The sequence below is a fragment of the Lissotriton vulgaris genome, chromosome 11 (genome assembly GCF_964263255.1).
Source record: "Lissotriton vulgaris chromosome 11, aLisVul1.2, whole genome shotgun sequence".
Taxonomy (NCBI): domain Eukaryota; kingdom Metazoa; phylum Chordata; class Amphibia; order Caudata; family Salamandridae; genus Lissotriton; species Lissotriton vulgaris.
In genome coordinates this window covers 3,193,275-3,214,504 of record NC_141699.1, presented here as the reverse complement: position 1 = coordinate 3,214,504, position 21,230 = coordinate 3,193,275, and the positions used below count along the sequence as shown (strand labels likewise).

Here is a 21,230-nt window from a genome sequence, read left to right as displayed (position 1 = left end):
GACAGAGAAAAACTAGAAGTCATGGCAGAAAGACAGACAGAATCAGAGACCAAGACACAGGCATGCAGAGCTAGATATACTGGCATGTAGGGAGAGAGAGACACACAGACAGAGCCACAGTGGAAAACAAATAGAGATTGATGGGTGAATGACCGACTGAGATAGACAAGGGCTCAATGACAGCGACAGGCCGACAGATAAATACAGACACTTGATAGAGAGACAGACAGAAACATGAATCAGTTCACATTGATAGATGCTGAAATATAAAAAAAGAGGCAAGCAGATTTAGAGACACTGAGATAAAGAAAGATGGATGGAGAAAACAATGAATGCAAAGCAGTTCAACAGCAAGACAGACTCGGGTGCTGGGGAGGAGAAGAAGGGAAATAAAAGCAAAACAGAGTGGCTGGTGGGGGAGAGATACATAGATGGAACAATCACGAAGGACATAATAAGCAGCCATTCAAGTGAGAAAAGAGAACCAGTGTGAGTAGAGATGACAAAAGAGCAAAGACGCCAGATGTGGTCAAGGACCAGGAGTGCGAGCGAGGGTGGGAAGCCATGCAGGGGTGAGCGGCATAAGCACGGCTGACCAACACGGGCAGGGGCCCCCAGCATGAGAGAAGATGACAGATGCCAGCAGGGATGACCAGCACGAACAAGGGAGAACAACCGAGGCAAAAACTACCAACGTGAACAGGGTTGGTGAAAAGGGGCGTGGATGGCCACATGAACCAGGGCGGCCATTGTGCCAACCAGTAGTGAAAACTGCCAACCACCTGCAGTAATGGCTGATGAAAGGGACTACCACTGCTGTAAGCATGAAGCACCACTGCAAGCAATGATGAGCAACACAAGAGGGAAGGAATGAACTCTAGCACATCCAACCAAGCAAGAGAGGATCAACAACGCCGTGCTCATGGACGACCAACATGAGCCAGGAGGACCAACCAGGGCATGGACAAGAGAAACATACAGGAACGAAAGATACAGGCAGGATAACCAGCACAACCAGGGCAGGGACTACAGACAGAAACAGGGACAACAGACAGGCAGCAAACAGACAGCAGATACAAGCAAGGACACAAGGCACATGCAGGGACAACAGACACATGCAGCGACATCAGCCACATGCAGGGACATCAGACACAAGCAGCAACATCAGGCATATGCAGGGACTGTAGTTTGATCAGGGGCAACCATAAATGCGCTGTCAGAAGTGGAAAGAAGATGCAAATAGAGATTGATTGCACAAACCGGAACAACATAGACAACCATGGCCCACCACACTGGCAAGGGCCAGCAGGGATAACTAAGGTGAGCATGGACATACAACACAAGCAGGACTGGCCAACATGAGCAAAGACCACAGACTCAACCAAGAACCAACAGAAGAAAAAAACATCAATGTAAGCATGGAAAATGAATGTGAGCAGAGGCAAGGAAAAGCAAGGGGGTTAATGTGAGACATTTTAACAAAGCAAAGACCTCCAATGGAGAAAGATATGAGTAAATCCGAGAGATGGCCGATGTGATCAAAGCCACCCAAGCACAAGCAAGCATCAGTAACGTGAGTAAAGATGACAATGAAACAGGGATGACCAACAAGACCAGTGACAACCAAGCAAACAGGACAACAATGGACGCCGAGATCACAGATGGAAGCAGGGACCAGTGACACAAATGAGGATCAGGAAAGCATTCAACAGCCATGATGCAAGCAAGTACCACCAACAAAAGCAATAAACAACAACGGCAAAAATGATAAACATTGCAGACAAGGGAGCAAAGAAGCATCCACGTCTGTTTAACATGACATATTTAGTTTAAGTTTATTCCTCAAAGGTGAGCTTTTGAAGCAGAGCTAAGGATGCGTACAATGCATTAAGGCAATACAAGGGGCCAGCTGGACAAGTCCTGTTCAGCCTCAATCCCCTCTCTTGGGTCTACCGGGCCATGTGCATGGGGGTATCATGCCAGGAATATGTGACACACCCGGTTCAACACTATCACTGTAAAGGTGACCTAAGCAATCAGAATGGTAGTTCTTAGCAACCTCCATCCTCTCGCCCACAAAGGCTTCACAACCCGAATGCACACGAAAATCCACCTCTTCGAATAGGACTGAATGCTATGTTGTTGTACTGCGATTTGTTGGAATTTCGCTATTCTTGAAAATAATTCCCTTTGAATGTAACCAATATTAGGGGCTTAAGAGATTGTCCTACTGATAAATTAAGGGTTTTAGGAGTGCAATTCTGAAATAAATCTCAGAAAGTAAACTGCCTGATTAAAAAAACTGAGCCCAGCCATGCAGGTACCAAAATAACACGATTGCAAAGATTCAGAAAACCTGGAAATTGAATTTAATTTGTTTCCAGTAGCAATAACTGGGATCAGTAACAGAGCTGCCCCATCACGCCAGAAAGGCGCTTCGTTCTCAGTACCTAGAATTATGGTAAATCCACCGATGCAACCCACTGGACGACCTGCATCTAGAGATATCGCGAGATTGTCAGGGGAGCTGGTACTTCTTGAAATTAAACATTCCTGAGTAAGAGTTGGTCTCATGTCTGAACATGAAGTGACTGACATCTGAGCAACTCTTCCAGAGACCCATCAACATTTAGGGTGTCTCTGTCTAGTTGGGAACCTCTTGCTGTCTCGAGAAGATCTCACTGCACCTGCGCAGACCCACATCTGTTTACAAATGTGGCCTCTCAAAACTTCAACCCCAACCAATGGGAAACAGCCTATACACCGGAAATGTGTGGGACCAGGGTCATATGTTCATCAGCATTATTATAAAATGCTCTCAGCAGTGGTGGTACTGTACTACGCAGATACAATCAAGGCCGCAGACCAGATCACAAGGAATGGAAGACCGACCCTCAATGGTTAGCGTAACTCGGGTGATGAGGGTTGCATGGGTGAAAGAATCCTCAATTGCCCCCCCCCGCCTCCAAATGGGCCCACATCCTCGCCACCTTTACGTCCACAAGACAAGTGAGTTACGCACCTTTCGCTTTCTTCCCCCCAAAACAGCCGGCGTCGTCTTTTTTCTTCCTCGGATGCCCACCCGCGCCGATGGGCATGGTGGCGTCGCGATCCTGGAAGCGGTCAGCACCGGGAACTTCCTTGTGCACGTGGTAGGAGAGGTTCCGCATAATGCACACGCAGTTCTCCACGGACTGCCACAAAGAAAGAGAAAACAAGAAAGGCCACACCATCAACACAAGACGCGTACATGTCAAAGAAACCACCCTACACAGGTTTACATATTGATTTCCTCCTGTTTGTACACATACCTGGATGGAAGAGGGAATATTTGATGCCATCATCTTGAAAATAATCATTATTTTATTCCACTGAACTATGGGCCAGATGTAGGTCGCCCAATACCAGTCGGTAATGGCCGAAATTACCGAATTTCGACCGTTACCGACCGGTATTGGGCTTTTTAGATGTAGGTGGAATTTTTTTAGGATTCAGTATTTTACAGAATCGGTAATTTAAGGATTCGGTAAAATACGGAATTCTTAACATACCGATTCGGTAAATTACCGAATCCAAGATGTAGGAAGCACTCAACTTAGTGCATCCCTCAGTTAAGGATTCGTTATTTATCAGCAACTAGAAGTTGGTGGCAAATAATGAAAACCTTTGAAAAAGCTTTTTTTTTGCTTTTCCAACAGTGCGATGTGGCAAACATACATGCCCTTGGAGCATGTATGTGTGCCAAATGTGCACCCATACACAATTGAGGGGTGCAACAGGGTGTCAAAGTGACACCCTGCCACCCTTCAATGTTTTCTACCTTTTACCGAATCGGTAATTGCCATTCATTCCTATGGGCCTCCTGGCCCATAGAAATGAATGGCAATTACCGAATCGGTAAATACCGATTCGGTAATTACCGAAACTTACCGATTCGGTAATTTTTAACGAAAAAATTACCTACATCCCATTTACCTATTCTTAAATACCAAATCGGTATGATTCGGTATTTAAGAATAGGTAAATTGGGATTACCTACATCTAGTCTTTTCTACTAACACTTTAGTGCAACATTCACCCTGTCTGCACAAGTGGGGCACTGAACACCAGCGGTGAGGTGGGTCAAACCTACATCACCTGGGCCTCTTCCCAAGTCACCCCAAATTGCTCCAATTGGATGAATGCCCCCCTAGCGTGAGAGCCCCCTATACACCATGCCAAGAGGTCTTAATGGGTGGTAATGTCCATGATATATACGTACTAATTCATTCATCCAGTCAAGAGGGGTCTGACAAACCTGGTTGAACTATCTTATCTAACACAAGGAGATGATGGACGGAGCGCTGAAACTTTTCAAACCCCCCCCCCACCCCCCCCCCCCCTAGGCACAGATCTGGGCTGAATCCATCATCGTTCTTTAGCAAGCAGATCTGTGACTGGGGGCGAGTGTCTGAAAAGTTTCAGCGCTCCGTCCATCATCTCCTTGTGTGAACAATCTTATCTGCCATAGCGCCTCTCTCGTCTGGTTGGGTGGAGAGCTTGAAACTGGGGTTTCTGCACCATCAACCCCCTGCATGTTATTTTTTTAACTTCTCTGCCCATCTCCAGCTGAAGGGAAGTCAGGTAAAGCCAGCGCAATGCTTTTTGCCCCCAACGTGGAATAGAGCCACATACGTTTTTCTCTTGCACCAAAGAGGCATCTTAGGGGCATCCAAACTTGACCGACCAATAGCAGAAGGTTGTTGTCTTAAGCCAGGGATGAGAGCTCTCTCCTGGTGGATGTGAGAGGCTGTTTACAACCGAGTGCAGCAAGTCTGCCATTGTAACACCTTCTCTACTTTGATCCTTATGTTTTAATTTAAAAGGTTTTATATAGCACTAGCTAGACCCGAAGGTATCAGAGCGCTTTACATAAGATGAAGATCATTCAATTGAAGTAAATATATATATACAGATCAAGAAAAACTTTGTGCAATTAGTGTAAATACAATGTGAGGCCAATTAACGAATCACAAGATGGTGGCAAGAATAAAATAGATGAAGATTCAGCAATCAAATTACCTCCTTAAAGGGTCAGGAAGGATTGGGAGTGATCTTTGGGAACATAACTCGGATTGTTTGGGATTTAATGAATTTGTTAAGCAGTAGATATTTAAGGTCCCGTTTGAAGCAGGAAAAGGATGGGTCGCAGCGGAGATCTCTAGGGAGTGAATTCCAGATCCTGGCAGCATTTCCAGAGAAAGAGTGCGTCTGAGAAGATTTCTTTTTCAGTTTGGGAGGATTGAGAAGAAGTGCGTTGGAGCGTCTCAGAGTTCTCCCTGCTTTGGAAAGTTTGGAACCAAGGTAGATTGGGTTGTGAGTGTGCAGGGCTTTAGGTGTAATGCACCTTGCTGGATTGATCCGTGGGAATTATGCGGGATTTTGTTCAAAATTCACAGGAAAGAAGAAACTGTGGCTGGACCATTCAACCGAATAAAAGGTGCTGCTGGGTGAAAATTTGCTTAGGTGCACTCCCTTCTGGCTTCACAAGGACCTGAAAGCTCTTGCAGACGCGGAACAGAAATGGGGATGCATTATAGAGAATGGACCCTTCTCGTGAACCATGTGAAAATACAGCGCCTGCCTCAGTGCGGATGACGACGAAGATGGACTCATCTGGCATTGGGTTAAACTGGCCCATTTGGGTCGCTGCCGCAGACCAGTGAACGGATCAATGGTGTCCGGGCGCTCGGCCAGGCACATCTCCGCAGCATCAACATTAGATCAGATTTAACAGATGTGTGCAGAAAACCTTGGCAAACAGGCCTGCCCCCGGGGAAATGTGCCATGTGGGCCAAACGAGGTTCTTCCTAGCCGCGCCTGCTGGATCACTGGACCTGGCCAGTTGATTCCACACACAGGTAGGAGATTTGTTGAGAGAAGAGGTGAGCAGTTATTGTAAGGCGCTATTTATAAAGCACACGGGCCAGACGCACAGAACACTGGTCATAAAGTATTGGTCGCTATTTGCGACCAGTATTTTTGCGACTGGTGCAGTATTTTGCAAACCAACTTATGCATTAGTAGATCAGTTTGCAAAATACTGTATCATAGTGAGTCTCAATTAGACCTAATTATGAACATTAATATGGTAGGTCGCAGATTGCGACTCACTCTGAATCGCTGCCATCACAGGGATGGTGGCCTGCTGGGGTCTGCAGACCACCATGTCTGTGATTGCTTTAAAAAGAACCAAACTTTTTTTCCAAATGCAGCCCTTAAAAAAAACCGAAATATGTTTAAAAAAAGAAAACATTTTTTAAGACTAGAAGGTGGCCCTGGAGGCTATTGCCTACTCTTAAAAAATGTTTTGTCAACATTCACCAAGAGAAAGGGGTCACGTGGAGACCTCTTTCCCGTTTGCAAAGGTTTACCACTACATTTCGGTAGCCTGCCAAATATTAATGGTTTTCAACCAGATTTCGGCCGTGAAACATTGATACATCCCATTAGAATCGCTATTTGGAAGAAACGCTCTAAACAAACTTCTTCCAAATACCAGTTTGGTATGTAGTTGTAAACTCAAATTGTATTTCAGTTACTGCATCGCAATTTACGTTTGGGCACAAAAAAGCCAATTTGTGGCCGTAAATGGTCTGATTTTCCAAAACAGACCCTTTGAAGCTGCAAAAAGCCTTAGCACATTTGACCCAATAAGACTCTGTTTGGTGTCACATGAGGTTTTCTTGTTCTGTTGTGACCGATTCCCTGCTCTGATTGGTGCCACATAGCTGGCTTCCTGCTTTGATTGGCGTTTTGTGACTGGTTCCCTGCTCGAATATGTGCCTCATGACTGGCTGCTTTCTTTGGTGTTGTGGGACCACATTGCCGATTTCCTGCTCTGGCTGGCTTCACATGACCAATTCCCTCCTCCTATTCGTGTTGCATGGCTGATTCCCTGCTCTGATTATCTTCAAATGACTGCTTTCCTGTGCTGATTTGTGCCACATAACTCACTGCTCTGGTTAATGTCACGGTCAAGAATGGCCCTACCTTAAAATTCCTACCTATAAGTAAAAAAAAACATGGACAAAACATCTTTCTCTGTTCAAGCAGCGGAACTATGGAATTCCCTACCTACAAACATAAGATCCACAGACAACCGTCTCCACCTCAGACGACTCGTCAAGAGCTGGGCTCTTCCCAACATGACGACCTTACACACAACTCAGGAATGTACCACAACAGTACACACGACATGACACACCAGACTTCTCACTGTATAGAAAAGAGCTGTTATAGAAGTAAAAGTCATTGCAATCTGAACTGTGCCTCCTGTTATCATTAGATACATTTATATAAGGGAAAACTGTATATTACACCAGAGGATAAAGGTGTATATCAAACTATGTCATGTTGCTTCCATGTATATATAGGTGCACATGTAGAGGGTTATGCCTGCTATGAATAACTAGGATAAGTGCCATTTGAATATTTATTTATTTGGAAGCATATCAAATTAACCACATGATAAATCTGAACATAAGCCTAAATAATCTACATTTTGCTATTATAAAAAAAGAAAAAAATAACCTTCCATCCCTCCCATCCCCACTCCCTCTGACTCGACCCAAACCTTAGGACCACTTTGAACTCCCAAACCCCCTGCTCAGTCGTTCACCCCTGCTTTCAAACCATGCCTCCCAACTCAGAAGCACATACAAACACTACTCACAAAACAACTCACTACTTCCCCTTTTCAAATCCACTCGTGTCATTCTATCCCTACCCCAAACTTTACTTAACACACAAGAAATCAAGAGCACAAACCTAGCACAACTAATGCACAAGGAAAAACAAAACAAAAAAATGTAATAACCGACTAATGACTAATCTTGGGTTGCAGAGTAGCGTGCTACTCGCCGAAAGAAACCCTTCAATGCCTCATCAGGGTTCATAAGTGCTATATAACACATTTACACTTACAATTACAGGATAGATTCCCTGTTCCTATTTGTACACCATAACGGTTCCCAGCTGATTGCCTTCACATGACCAATCACTTATTCTGATTTGTGTTAGAGGGTCCCTGCTCCGTTGAGTGTCACATGAACGATTCCGTGTTCTGATTTGTGCTACAGGCCCCCTGCTCTGTTTGATGCCACATAATTGGTTCCTTGCTCTGATTGGTGTCACGTGACTGAACTCCTAAACTGGTTGACTTCACATGACCGAATTCCTGCTGTGATTGGTTTCATCTCACTTGATTCCCCGCTCTGATTGGTGCCACATGACTGATTCTCTTCTCAAGTTCATGCCACGTGACCTATCACTTCTCTGATTGGTGCCACGTGATGGATTCTCAGTAGTGATTTGCTATGCATGACAAATTCCTGGTTCTGATTGGTGCCACATGAGCACTCCCTTAGTTAGTAGAGCACGATGATGTAACTCGTACCTTTAAGTAATCATGAAACTCTGTATAATTAGTACTATGTTAGATTTGTTCAGCTGACCTTCAGAAAAATTGTATTGATACAGGTACATTATGTTGTATTTGTGATTTCAGATACCCTGTGCCCACACTAATAAGGAGGCAAACTTTTCTCTGTTGGTCCTGAGGAAGGTGGTACAAACCCACCGAAACGCGCGTCGACCTGGCGTGGAGACTCACTAGTACTATCTGTGTAACCTCAGCAACAGAAAAAAGAGATTGTTCTGGCTGTATAGTGAAGTGTGTGTAGATGGATGGATGAACAATGTATGTATGTTGATAGGTGTGTGGATAACAGGGTGTTTTTCTTTTCTTTTTTATATATAAAAAATATCTTTTTTATAGAATTGATTCGTAAAATATGTATTTGATGAACTGCATTTTTAAAAAGAAAAATGGATTAAAAATATAAAATGTATAGAAGAAAAAGAATTTTGAGATACATCCCAAAAAACTCAATAAAATATCAAATATATTTTGAAGAAACAAGTGTATCTGTGGTGATCTGAAGGACTCTTTTCTAAAGTATATGAACAATGTCATTTGAGAAAGTATGTTGAGACCATGAGGGAATTAATCATATTATTGCCACTTGAGCACGTGACTTCTGCAGGTGACCTCACGCGGGTTCCCTGGCTAGGAGCACAGGCCGAGCAGTGGGACTCACCTTGTTGTCCGTGTCCTTCTTGCCCACCGCAGACTGCAAGGCATGAAGAAGGGCGTCCACGAGTCCGTCACACTCCCGCAGCCTCCTGCGCGCCTCTGCCCCATCAGAGCTGACATTTCTGGTACAAAGAGGAGAAAATCCTGGATTGTTAAAGTCCTTAAGTTTCAGATGCGGGTATAAAACAAAAGAAAGCCCTAAAACGACCCAATCACAAAAACTGTTTCACAACCATCCCAATAATAACTTTTTTATACATAGCACTACTTATCAGCTGTGCTGCTCCTATGCAATGTAAATAACAGGTGCTGCTATTACCCATTGTTACTGCACTCAGTTTTCCTACTTCAGAAGGATGGAAGGCTGAGCTGGCCCTAACTGGGATTCGAACCCAAGGCCTGCAGATGAAAAGATGTCAATGGCCTGTTGACTCAAGACCAAGAAGTCACACGTTGCTATGATAACACACCCCTTCACATGGTCACCTGGCGAAGAGCTAAGATCACATGGTGAGCAATGGGTGAGCTGGAAAAAACCCCAAGTGAAGTGGGTTTCCAGCTCTGTGTGGAGGCTCCCCACATTTAGGATTCATTCATTCATTTATTCATTTAATCTTTATTTGATCATGTTAAAAATAAATCATTAAAGCACATATAAATACATCATCGTAAAAAAATAAATTCTTACAAGATATCTTTAAAATTACAAATATTTCATCACAATTCTAGAATATAGATGAGAGTGCATAAAAAATGTAAAAAAGGAAAAAGCATTTCATATCGCGAGATTAGGTACATTGTCATCACTTAACGAACACAGTAATCTACGCGCCATGCAGGCCCATAGGAATGTCGCTACTGAGTAACAAACCAAAGGGTCGGGTAGTGTTTTTAAAAAGTATAATGCCACCCGACACTCCTTAAAATTCATTTTCTTTAAAATTGGTTTGAGGTGAACATTCCTTTCATTCTCATAAAGCCTGCAAAATAAAACTAAGTGCAATTCAGTTTGAAGTGATAGATTATCACATGGGCACGCGCTTAGGTCTGAATGGTTATATGTTTTTTCTTGATAACCAAGCATTAGGGGAATCAAGTTGGTGCGAAATCTCAGTAATACGAATCTGTGTTGCACCCTGTTTACATTTACTAAATAAGAAAAGCCTCCCTCCGTTAGTGGTGGATTAAGATGGTATGGCTGAACTACGTGTTTCTCTTTATGATGTTCCCTACGCTTGTATTCAGACATCAGCATGAAGGTAGCACTTACTTTCTATTTGGAGACCTTCTTGCAACCCAAAGGATCTTTAAAAAGTTTGTGGAGCCCAATCTCTCTTAGAATCGACTCTACGTAACTTAGCCACCTGGACCTCTTCCAGTTACCCATGGCTAGGCATCTCCTTTTTACTGGTTGAGTCAATGGTACTGTGTCTCTCCTCCAAATTGAATGCCATAGGAGGAGTGGGGCTAGTTGTATGCAATCTTATATGTAAGGCAGGGCCAATTACGTGTGTAAAATCTCATTGATGAAAGAGTAAGCGAGGCCCACTACAGATTAAAATGTTTTATTTTCAATAGTTTGTAGTGGTGTGAGTGCAACCACACCCCAGACCCCGGCTCCTTAAGTCGCTGCTGCTTTTACTCTGGCCTGGTAGATGTTTTTTTATTGGCAATAAGGGTTTAGCACCCAATTTCTTTGCAAAAGATTTTACAGCAATGGTACCCCTCTCCATCGCCAACTTCCTTCCTTCCATCAATTTTGCCCATGGCAATTCTTTGTCAAAAAGGATACCCAAATAAGGGAAAGAGTCTACTACCTTAATTTTTTTGGCATCCGCGCTAAAATACGGCACTTTTTCTTTTTTTCATTTAGAATGAATTACAGGACTTTCAGCCTCCCCCGGAGAAGGAAGGCCGAATCAGAAACGCTTGTTTTTGCTTCCGTTGGGCGGGAAGGAAGCGCCTGCTAGAAAAGTAACAACACCTGCCCTCTCCACTGCCCTTCAGTGACTAATCAGGTAGTGATGAGCTCAGGGCCCGCCCCCTCGAAGACCCCACCTCCTTTCAAGCACAAAGTCTTACGATTGGCTGTCCTGCAACACACTGATCCATCCTGCCGACACAGCGTTTAAAGTGCATTAAAAAAGTATGGGAACTGTGATACTGTGCACAAATGGGAATTTGTGGCGGGTTCAAAGGTGTGGCTGAAAAAACGAAATATTCTGTAACTTTTTTTGGTCTTTCACCCTCAGGTAGTTACTTATAAAATAATGCACAGCTTAAATTAAAAATAAACACAAGTTACGGTAGACAGTGGGAAACGCACTATAGTATAATATGAAACCTCTGTTAGTTAACACATTGCCGAGGTCTGTGTGTAACCAGAGAGCCAAAGACAGAATCCTGGCTGGTCCAGTGGAGAATAGAGACTTGTGTATGTTTAGTGCTATGAGTCCCAGTCTGTGACAGAAAGCACTGTGAATATGTAAGTTAAACTTGCATTACACACAGTGTAAGATAGACTGCTATGCTACACACTGCGCAAAAATGTTTAAGCTAAACAAGTGCTTCCAAAATATAGATTGCAGTAATACCAGACTACGGGCCTCATTAGGATCGCGGACGGACTTGCGTCCGTCCGCGACCCTAGAGCAGGAGGGAACCTCCGCATGGCATGCGGAGTTCCCTCCTGTGCAATTAGGATGTGACCGCCACCCTGGCGGTCACATCCTCTATTTTTAACATTGCGGCGGGTGCGGCTTCAAGCTGCACCCGCGCCAATGTTAAAAATGCAGGCATTGCATTTGCATGCAGTAAGAGGCAGGCACCGCGCGGTGCCTACCGCTTTCTGCATGCAAATGCAGGGGGGTACCATAGGTACCCCCCATGTGCACCCCCTACCCCCCCTTCACCTAGGGGGCCCACAACGGGCCCCCGCAGTGAAGTTCCGTATGCTTTTCCATAGCGGAAAACCCGCCGCGGAAAAGCATAATTTACAGGCCATCCTAATATGGTGGACGGTGTCTGGAAGACACCGTCACCATATTAGAGCTTTTCCGCCGCGGTTGTAAGCCGACCGCGGCGGAAAAGCTGCGGACGGAAACAAGGACCCACCAGCCATCCTAATGTGGCGGTGGGTCTTTGGTCAGTCCGCTGCGGTTTTTCCGCATCCTCTGGGCCGGCGGTGGCTTCCGCCGGCCCCGAGGATGCGGAAAAACCGCAATCATAATGACCCCCTACATGTAGTACACATTTTTTTCTCGCTGTCCTTGAAAAGAACACACTTGATAGCACAGCTGGTAACTTCCTTGCAAAACCTAAAAAAATAACACATCTGCGTCACCAGGAAGCTTTAAGTGATTCCATCAATTAAAGCCAATAACCTTCCAAGCACCCTTTACATTTGTAGATGAAACAGGTGTGCACATTTACATTTCTTTCAGGCAGCAGACACCCTGGCAGGAAGGCTTGTTAGGCTGTCTGCCACTCCTTTAGTTTCACAGCACCCTTCAGCAGTATTTAAACTATCTGAATTAGCCGCCCAAGGAAGGTTGCCCTTTCACAAAAAGTAGGGGAACTGTTTTTCTTAAATTAGAAAAGTATGGGCACTATCTGGTACCCCTCAGATCCCACCCACTTTGACCACATTGGTTCCAGTAACATGCCAAGCCTGGAGAGGGAAGAGCAGACGGAGAGGATTTTACTGGCAGCTGTGGACATTGACCTGTAGGGGGCCTCGCAGGCTATTCTCACTCTCTGCTGACATTTTTTGCTACATAAGGACAGAGACTTTGGTGGACCTCAGCAGTCCTGCGACAAGTCATTCTAGTGCCGGAATGTGTGTTTTTACAGCTGTATTGTAGATGCATTTACAAAGCACTTCATGCCTGTGAAGAGGTGCTGAAGCTCAAAAACCAGTGAGAAGCATTCTACAATACGCGGAAGCGTAAGAACGAGTCAGAGGGAATGATGCATCTGATTGGCTGGAGGCCTATGACCCGCAGCTATGCTCCTTGAATGACGGGAGTGTGATTGGCCGAAGGGCTTGTCAATCCTTTTTCGGCATGTTTGTATATAAGGGAAGGATGATGGAAGCCAACTAGCTGCATCGTACCCACTTCTGAGGACCAAGTCGATGCCTATGTGGAGCAAAGTGCGCGCAATCGATGCAATTATTCTACCAACGACATAAGCTTCATACGTATGAAGTGGTGGAATCTGAACTATCGGAAAGACCCGCAGAAAGTAGAGAGCAAGGCCTTGCGGATAGCAGCAGGTGCTCCTTGCTTCGCAAGAACAGCAGACCTCCACAGGGATCTAGGCGTTGAGATATTGGACGACCATCTCCACAAACTCGATGAGGAATTCTACAAATGATTAGGTCAAAAGGAAAACCCACTGATCAGGAAACCTGCTGACATTCCTGCAAAATTGTTTGACCACTGTCCGCGACCCATCACAGCACTGACCGTGTGAACCAACTTCACCCGTGAGAAAGTGTCACAGATCAATACGAAAAAAAAAATGCGACTAAAAAAAACCAAAATGAATTTGGAGTAAGGAAGCTACCGCCTCGGTATCCAAACCACACCACTATCAGAAGGAATCTGACAGCCAGAGAAGACGATGTGTAGGGAGCCGTTTGGGGTTTCCTTTGTATGGTTTTGTAATAGCGTTACGAAGCACTTACAAGGCACTGAGGTGCTTTGCAGCGAGTAGCACGCTACTCTAACCCAGGGTTGGTCTTGTGAGCTCAAGGGAAGCACTCCAGGCACTCACTCCAACTTATTTGTGGTAAATTAAATTAATAGGAAAAGCTCATGAAGCTTTGCACACTCTGGGTGATTGAACTCAGTTTTTCTAGGAATGACTCTTTCCTTTCTCATTCCCGCCACGTCTCTTAGGGCCCTTGAGAGGTTCCAAGAACAGATGCATAAATACATCTGCAAATTATTAAAAATAATTAACCGACTGGCGTAGCTCGGTTGTCCAGTGTTTAGTCCCCTAATAATTTGTATTTTATTGTTTCATATTTATAGCGCCTTGTGCATCTTAGGAGGCTCTTGCGGCGCTTTTCATTGGACCAGTAGCCCAATACTTTAGTTATGCATGGTTAGAAGAGTGTGGGTTTACAATGTGTCCTGGTGTCGTAAGTGATGACGACAGAGATGCTTCTATGCGCTAGATGCTTCCCCTAGCAGACCCCGGGAAACCGCAGCAAGGATAACAATGTCATGTTGTATAGACAACCGCACTGCACAAACAGGGCCTGGCGACACACACATGCACAGCGGTGACCTGCACGTACGCGGGGCGCCATTCCAGAAAGGTGTCGGTGGTAACCACCAGTCCTGTGTGGGGGAACAGCCGGGGCACAGGGGGTCCTCAAACACCACCCTGTCATGTAAGTCAGAGCAGAGCTCAGAGTCAGCAAACACAGCCAACAAAGCGGGGCTTAGACCAATATGTGCCCCTCTGTCTCGGGCCCTTTCCCCTGGGAAAATACTCAGGGCAAGTGTGAATCTAGGCACGATCCCTCCTGCACAGGGCTGGGGCCAAAACAGCTTCAGATAGGATGATGCACGAGGGAGAGGCAAAGGTGAAAAACAGAGCGCCTAAAGGCATGGACTCCAGCGCTATACAAGTGTGAAGGGTGTAAATCTAGGCAGGGCTCCTCCTGCACAGGACTGAGGCCAAAACAGCTTCAGATATGATAATGCTGTACTGCTTGCACGAGGGAGGGCCAAAGGTGACAAACAGCGCCGAAAGGCTACACACGTGTGAAGGGTGTAAATCTAGGCAGGGTCGCGCCTGCAAAGGACTGAGTCCAAAACAAATCCACATATGATTTCACTGGTGTACTGCGTGCACCAGAAAGGGACAAAGGTGAAAAACAGAGCGCCTAAAGGCATGGTGTACTAACTCCCACCCCCCTCACACTTCACTGTACGATCGGTTTCAATCGTTCATTTATTATTTACATGATATTTATGCTTCTGAAGCGTGAACCAGGCCTCGCCGCCTCGGAAAGCATCAAGGCGCTTTAGGGGGCGATTACCAGAGACATCTTGCACTAACAAAAGATTGTGCACAAGGTTTCAGTGAGCTACAGTACAAATGCAGCGTGGAGTGACATACGCAAGCCTCAGGGACAGTGCCCTCCCCTTGGCATGTCGCAGTGGACTCCGGTGTAGCAAAAGGCATGGTGGGGGTGCGGGCCTGTATCGTCAACTCACTCCCACCTGAGGATCTTGAATAAAATACATAAATAAAGCTGTGCAACTGACGAAGCTAGTGCGGCCTGTGAATGAAACAGGACCAGCTGGATAAAACAAGGGCCTCCCAAAACATGTACGTACAGAATAGCCGCGTGGCACCTTTTTACACACCCGTTTCTAAATTTACAGCTAAATACGTTTTGATTGTGTGTGGAGATTCGTTGTGAGAACTTTCTTCGCCATAAATGATCCAAAACAAAAAAGAACAACCACTGGGTCTGCCCAAGGGGCTGACTTGGGTCAGAGCCAGTTCTCAGTCTCTCCTCACAGTTTATGATGGTTAATTCATCAATTTACTCATTCATCTAATATTTCACAGTTTTCACCAGTGCAGAAAAGTGGTCGCTTTTGAAGTTCGAAAACAGTTTATGTGCCCATCACCTGCACGTTGTGTTAACACACCGTAGACATGTGTGTGTAACAGTCAAACCAAGTCCGGCTGAAACGCTGATGCAGGGAGAATGCAAAGCTCGTCGCCAAAGTAGTGTCTGGAGAATTCCTGAGCACCGGGGATACTGTGCTGTAGATTAAAAGGCGTCCAGAAAGGGTGCGCTGGGACGAATATTGTCATCTCAAACAGAACTCCAAGTAGATTCACTGACCCAAGGTAGGACTGTGCACTCGACAGAGCCCTTCAGAACACAGTGCTGTGGAACAATGTGCCTCAAGGTACTGGGCTCACACCAGGCACAGACATCTGAAGGTCACAGAATCTATTCTCTGAAAAGTGTTAACTAGAATTAGGCTCGTCACATTATTCAGAAATAAAACAATTTACGATATGACTTGGAGCATGTGTCTCAAGGGCAATCCTTGCTACCAGAAAGCATTTGGAATAACAAATGAGGCGTGAATATCCGGTGACGTTGTTCTAGAATGTTTCAGATTCTATTGTCTCATGCAAGCTTTTAAGCTCAAATAAAATGTTTAGTGCATGCATGGGGAGGTTTATTTGCTGCAAATGTAGTGTTAATACCTAGAGTCACTAACAGATCTGGTTGTGGTGATACCCGTCCTCGCTGTGATAGCCGCGAGTCACTTCGATAATACGGAGTCACCAAGAAATCTTTAGGATAGCAGGCCGAGTCCCTCAGAGCTCTGAGCCGCAGGACACACAGACACTCCCAGACCTCTTTATAAAACTGTCAGAATTTATACAGATTTATAAACTCAAGGCAAATAAAGCTCTTCTCATCAGAACACACAGATTCATTCACTCACAACTCTATAAAATGTCCAGATTACTCGTGATAACATCTGGATCTCTCAGAGATGAACAATACACAGATGCCCTGAACCGCTTTAAAAATAGCCAGTTTACTCATTTTTACACACAACGCACATAGTGCACTATTAATGACGTCACACAAATTCATTCACTCACGGCTCTTTAAATTATCCAGATTGTTCATATTAACACCTGGAGTCCCTTAGAGCTCTGAGCCAGCAATACACGGATGCTCCAGGACCTCTTTATAAAACCATCAAAGTTTACTCATCATTATAAACCCAACTCATTTTGAGCTCTTCACAGGACACTACACAGGCTCATTCACTCACAACTCTGTTCTTTTAACATCTAAACGCACGAGGCGTTTGACGAGCACAAACAGCCTCGTTCACAAACAGGATTAAAAATGAGACCGGGTCACAGTGTGTCTGCTCGTGCCAAGGTTTACAACCCCAGGCCTGACTCGCACATGTCCCAGAGCTCCACACACGTACATTTATTTTTAATTGGACTGGCTTCGGCAGGAATCGTCCAATCCCGTGGCAGAAGTGTCTGATAACCTTTTGTAGTTCAAGGAGCAGGGTATTTCGCTCCCTGTGAAGAGTTTGCTTCCCCAGCACACCAGGAAATGTGGGCATATTAATTATTTTTTTGCACTTTCACACATCCCTGCAGTGTTTCCCTTGCATCTGAATGACTCACTCGAAAGACTCACACGTTTATGCCACAGAAAATTCAGCAAGAAACCGATTTTAAGGAGAAATTTTGGAATGACTGACTGAGTGAGTCCTTATCTGTGAGACGACAGTAAAAGATAGTTTTCATTTTTTCGAGCTTGCTAACTTTAAAGAACAGGGTGACAGAGTTCAAGATATTATATTTTTATATGTGAGAAGTATTCACTTTCCTCACACCCCCATGTGGAAATGGGGGATTTTTGATGCACAGCCCCACACCAGTGACATCACTTTATCCAGGAACGGTGGGGTGCAAGTTTGGAAGTGCAGATAAGTGTGAGAAAGACATTGATAAATATTTTGAATACTCCCTTCGTGGGTATCCTATTCACCCCATTGCTCAGGACGACACTCGACACTCCTGTAAGCAGCACGAGCCGCCATTCGCTATTTTGGAATTTCTGTACATCTGGTACAAATTAAACATTAAAATAAATACATTTCTGCTTGTAAAGTTTTGCAGATGGTGATTTTGTGGATCAGGGGTAAAATTTGCTGATGGTAAAGTTCATACATCACAGTTTGATTTTCACACGTGCTATGTTGGTGACACCAAGCGATACAAAAGGGGATGATGGACGGAGCGTTACAGCAAATCAAACACTCACCCCCAGTCAACTGATCTGGGTTTCATCCATCATGTTCTTTAGCCCACTCCGCCACCCCAGTTCAGTCCTGGCCACATGCAAATCAGTCTGACCCTGTGCCTCATGGGAACAGTCCAGCCCGAACTACCAAGCCATGTCTTCCCTGGACCGGAAACAAGCATCCTGGGACCGGTTTCTGGCTAATCAGCAGTCATCAGCCAGGCTAGCTTGAATCCAGTGAGTCCATCATCCCCTTTGGTATCGCTTTGTTCGCCCTAAGTTGGCAGGGTATGCTCAGACGTGAGTCCCATGCTCACTTTACCACTGGATTCAAGCTAGCCTGGCTGATGAGAGCTGATTAGCCAGAAACCAGTCCCAGGATGCTTGTTTCCGGTCCAGGGAAGACATGGCTTGGTAGTTCGGGCTGGACTGTTCCCATGAGGCACAGGGTCAGGCTGATTTGCATATGGCCATGTCTGAACTGGGTCGGCGGAGTGAGCTAAAGAATGGTGATGGATCAAACCCAGATCAGTTGACTGGGGGTGAGTGTTTGATTTGCTCCAATGCTCCGTCCATCATCACCTTTGGTATCGCTATGTTTGTGACTCCAGGCGCTATATTTCTGACGTATCACTGCCAGTTCAGCAGAGGCCTCGTCTGGGGTGTTTTACTATAAATTTGCACTCAGTCTGCATGTTCGCACCTGAACAAAACGCCCTGTTATCAGTTGGTGCCAAATAATACTATGGTAGCGCAGTGGGTTCATGAGCCTGCCTTGTTGCCCCAAGGATTCCTCGAAGTAAATGAACAATGCTACGGATGAAAGTTTGCGCATACAGCATAACAAATCTTTAGATCTGCCTTGGATATGGTAAAATAGACTTTTCTGCAGGACTGCATTAGAGTCACTTCCAGCTGAAAAAGCAGATATCTAAAAATGAAAACGAGGGTGGTTTCAATCTCATGTACTTCACAGAATGTGAATGAATGCCCAATGCTTGTTTTTCGACCCTTGTGGAATTAATTGTTCCCTTGGCTCTCTCGCATTTAGATCCAATGTTCTTCATTTTTATGGCAACCACAGTAATATATTTCGAAATAGCTGAAAACTTCAGTGACAGTTGTAACAAATGTGTTTTGCCTCCAGTGGCGGCCCCTGCAAAACTCAAGTGAGGGGGCGGGAGAGATTAGAGAAATAATAATTATTAAAAGAGTGTATCTGTCGTGCCGCCGACGCTGCCGGCCGCCTCGGTGCTCCTCTTCTCTCCTGCTTCTGATGATGTCCTAACAGTCCCTGGAACACTAGCACAAGCTCCCCACCCAATCCCGGCCCTGCTTTAATAGCATGAGCAGTGCTAGGATTGGTCTTTGGCGCCTTGGTTGCCGCTCAGACAGCGCCTAGGAGTCTATACTGTTTCTCCAAGCACAAGCACAAACTCTCAGGGGATTCCTGCAGTGACTGTAAAACATACTATACGGATTCCACACCTTGGCAAGAAGTTCTTCAAAAGTCTGGACTCAAACCTCCCGACCCAACATGTCTGGTAAGCGGAGAGAGGGCACAGCGAGGATTTAAAAATGTCAAAATTCGTAATAATTTTTAGGGGTGGGCGTAGTTCGCAAAGTAGCGCTACGCGAAGCTACGCGGAGTGCACTTCGCACCACGCGAACTTCACGTAGCACTACGCGAGCTGCGTAGTAGCATGTTCACACTGTGCAAGATGCGTTTTCAATGATTGCACAGTGCGGACAAGCATCCGGCACTGTGCAATCATTGAAAACGGCATATTGCACAGTGCGAGCTGTAGTTTTCTGCTGCTCGAGTAGATTATTACTCGAGCGGCAGCTTTCTCAACGCAAACTGGTAGTTTCTCATTGAGAGCGGTCGCGAGCATGCGCAACCCCTCACAATGAGAAACCTGACCTCCCCGCGTTGAGAATCTCGCCGGGATGTCATTTTGCTTCCTCGCGGTCGCGAACATGGCGTTGGGGACCGCGAACAAGCAAAAAATTACCGCTGCACTACGCGTGTTCGCACTGTGCTACGTGCAGCTCGCGTAGTGCGAAGTTGGGCAAACTTCGCAAACTCCGAGAGCGTAGTGTAGTGCTTCGCCCAGGGTTAATAATTTTGTGCACGTACATATCAAGAAATACTCTTTCAAGAAACAAGTCAAAGGGTTATTTATGAATAACCAGTTGCAACAATCGACCTGAAGATTCCAAGACTATTTTTGTTTCTTGTCTACCACATGGGTCTTTCATGCAATGTCACAATTTTTTTTGTCACTTAACATAAACCACGCTTGGTTTGCACTTTTTTGTACATGTGCTTCTTATCCTCCCTTATGTTTATTATGTACACTTTTCTTGTCAATCCTATCTGTTTCTTTGTACAGCGCTCTGATACCCTGACAGGTCATGTTTGCGCTATATAACACTTTTCAAATAAATAAATAAAATAAATAAGGACACTATTCATTGTTGATATTCTCAGGCAGTGCTGGCTTTTTATACAACTGCAAAACCAGCCAGGTGATGGAAGAAAGGGTTGAATTCATCTCAAACACGGGCAACCGCTCAGGCTGCACTCTAGGCCATTGTTTTCGCACACTGTGCCATCTAGCCATATGCAAATCAGTCATACTGCTGCTCCAATAGGAACAGTCCAGTCTGAACTGGCAGGCCAGGTCCTCTCCAGATGAGAGCACAAGCATCCCCAGACAGGTTTCGACCTAGTGAGGTCTAGCTTCTGTTTTATGGCTCAGTGAGCACACGAGCCACGTTTGCACATACCTAGCGTACTCATGAGCTCTACTGCAGGAGCAACAAAGCGATGGAAGGAATGCTTGAACTAATCACAGCAACTGGCAATTACTTGGGGCCTGTAGGCCAGTCCATTTTTCACCCACCATGCCACTCTTATGCAAATCAGGACTGACCCTACTCCTCATTGGAAATATCGACCTTGCACTTACATATCTGAGGAATAGCAGTGCTCCGTTAAAATCCGCAAAGAGTACATGTCTGATCTGGTAGGTTCTAAATCAAGCCACTCCTGGTCACAGTGACCAATTTGATCTCCAACAAATTGCCCTGATGAATGCCCCGGACCTGAATATGCCTTAAAAGAAGGGCAGAAACATGTCGGCATACCTCTGAAGCTCAGCCTGATATAGTTTCCCAGATACTTCTCTGTTTTTAATTATGTGGGAGAAAGTGGGCAATTAACCAATAACATCCCTTTTTAATACACTATTTTAA

The 21,230-nt window shown here is 45.2% G+C and overlaps 1 protein-coding gene across 2 annotated transcripts in view; it reads right to left on the bottom strand.

The window, feature by feature from the left end:
• Positions 1-21,230, bottom strand: part of ARVCF (ARVCF delta catenin family member) — a 771,519-nt gene that overhangs the window by 118,028 nt on the left and 632,261 nt on the right. For both annotated transcript variants that reach the window (XM_086942623.1, XM_086942624.1), the window contains 2 exons: positions 9,141-9,258; positions 3,023-3,194 (listed from right to left, as the gene is read on the bottom strand). In XM_086942623.1, the coding sequence (XP_086798749.1) occupies positions 3,023-3,194; positions 9,141-9,258 (290 nt within the window). The remainder of the gene's footprint in view (positions 1-3,022; positions 3,195-9,140; positions 9,259-21,230) is intronic.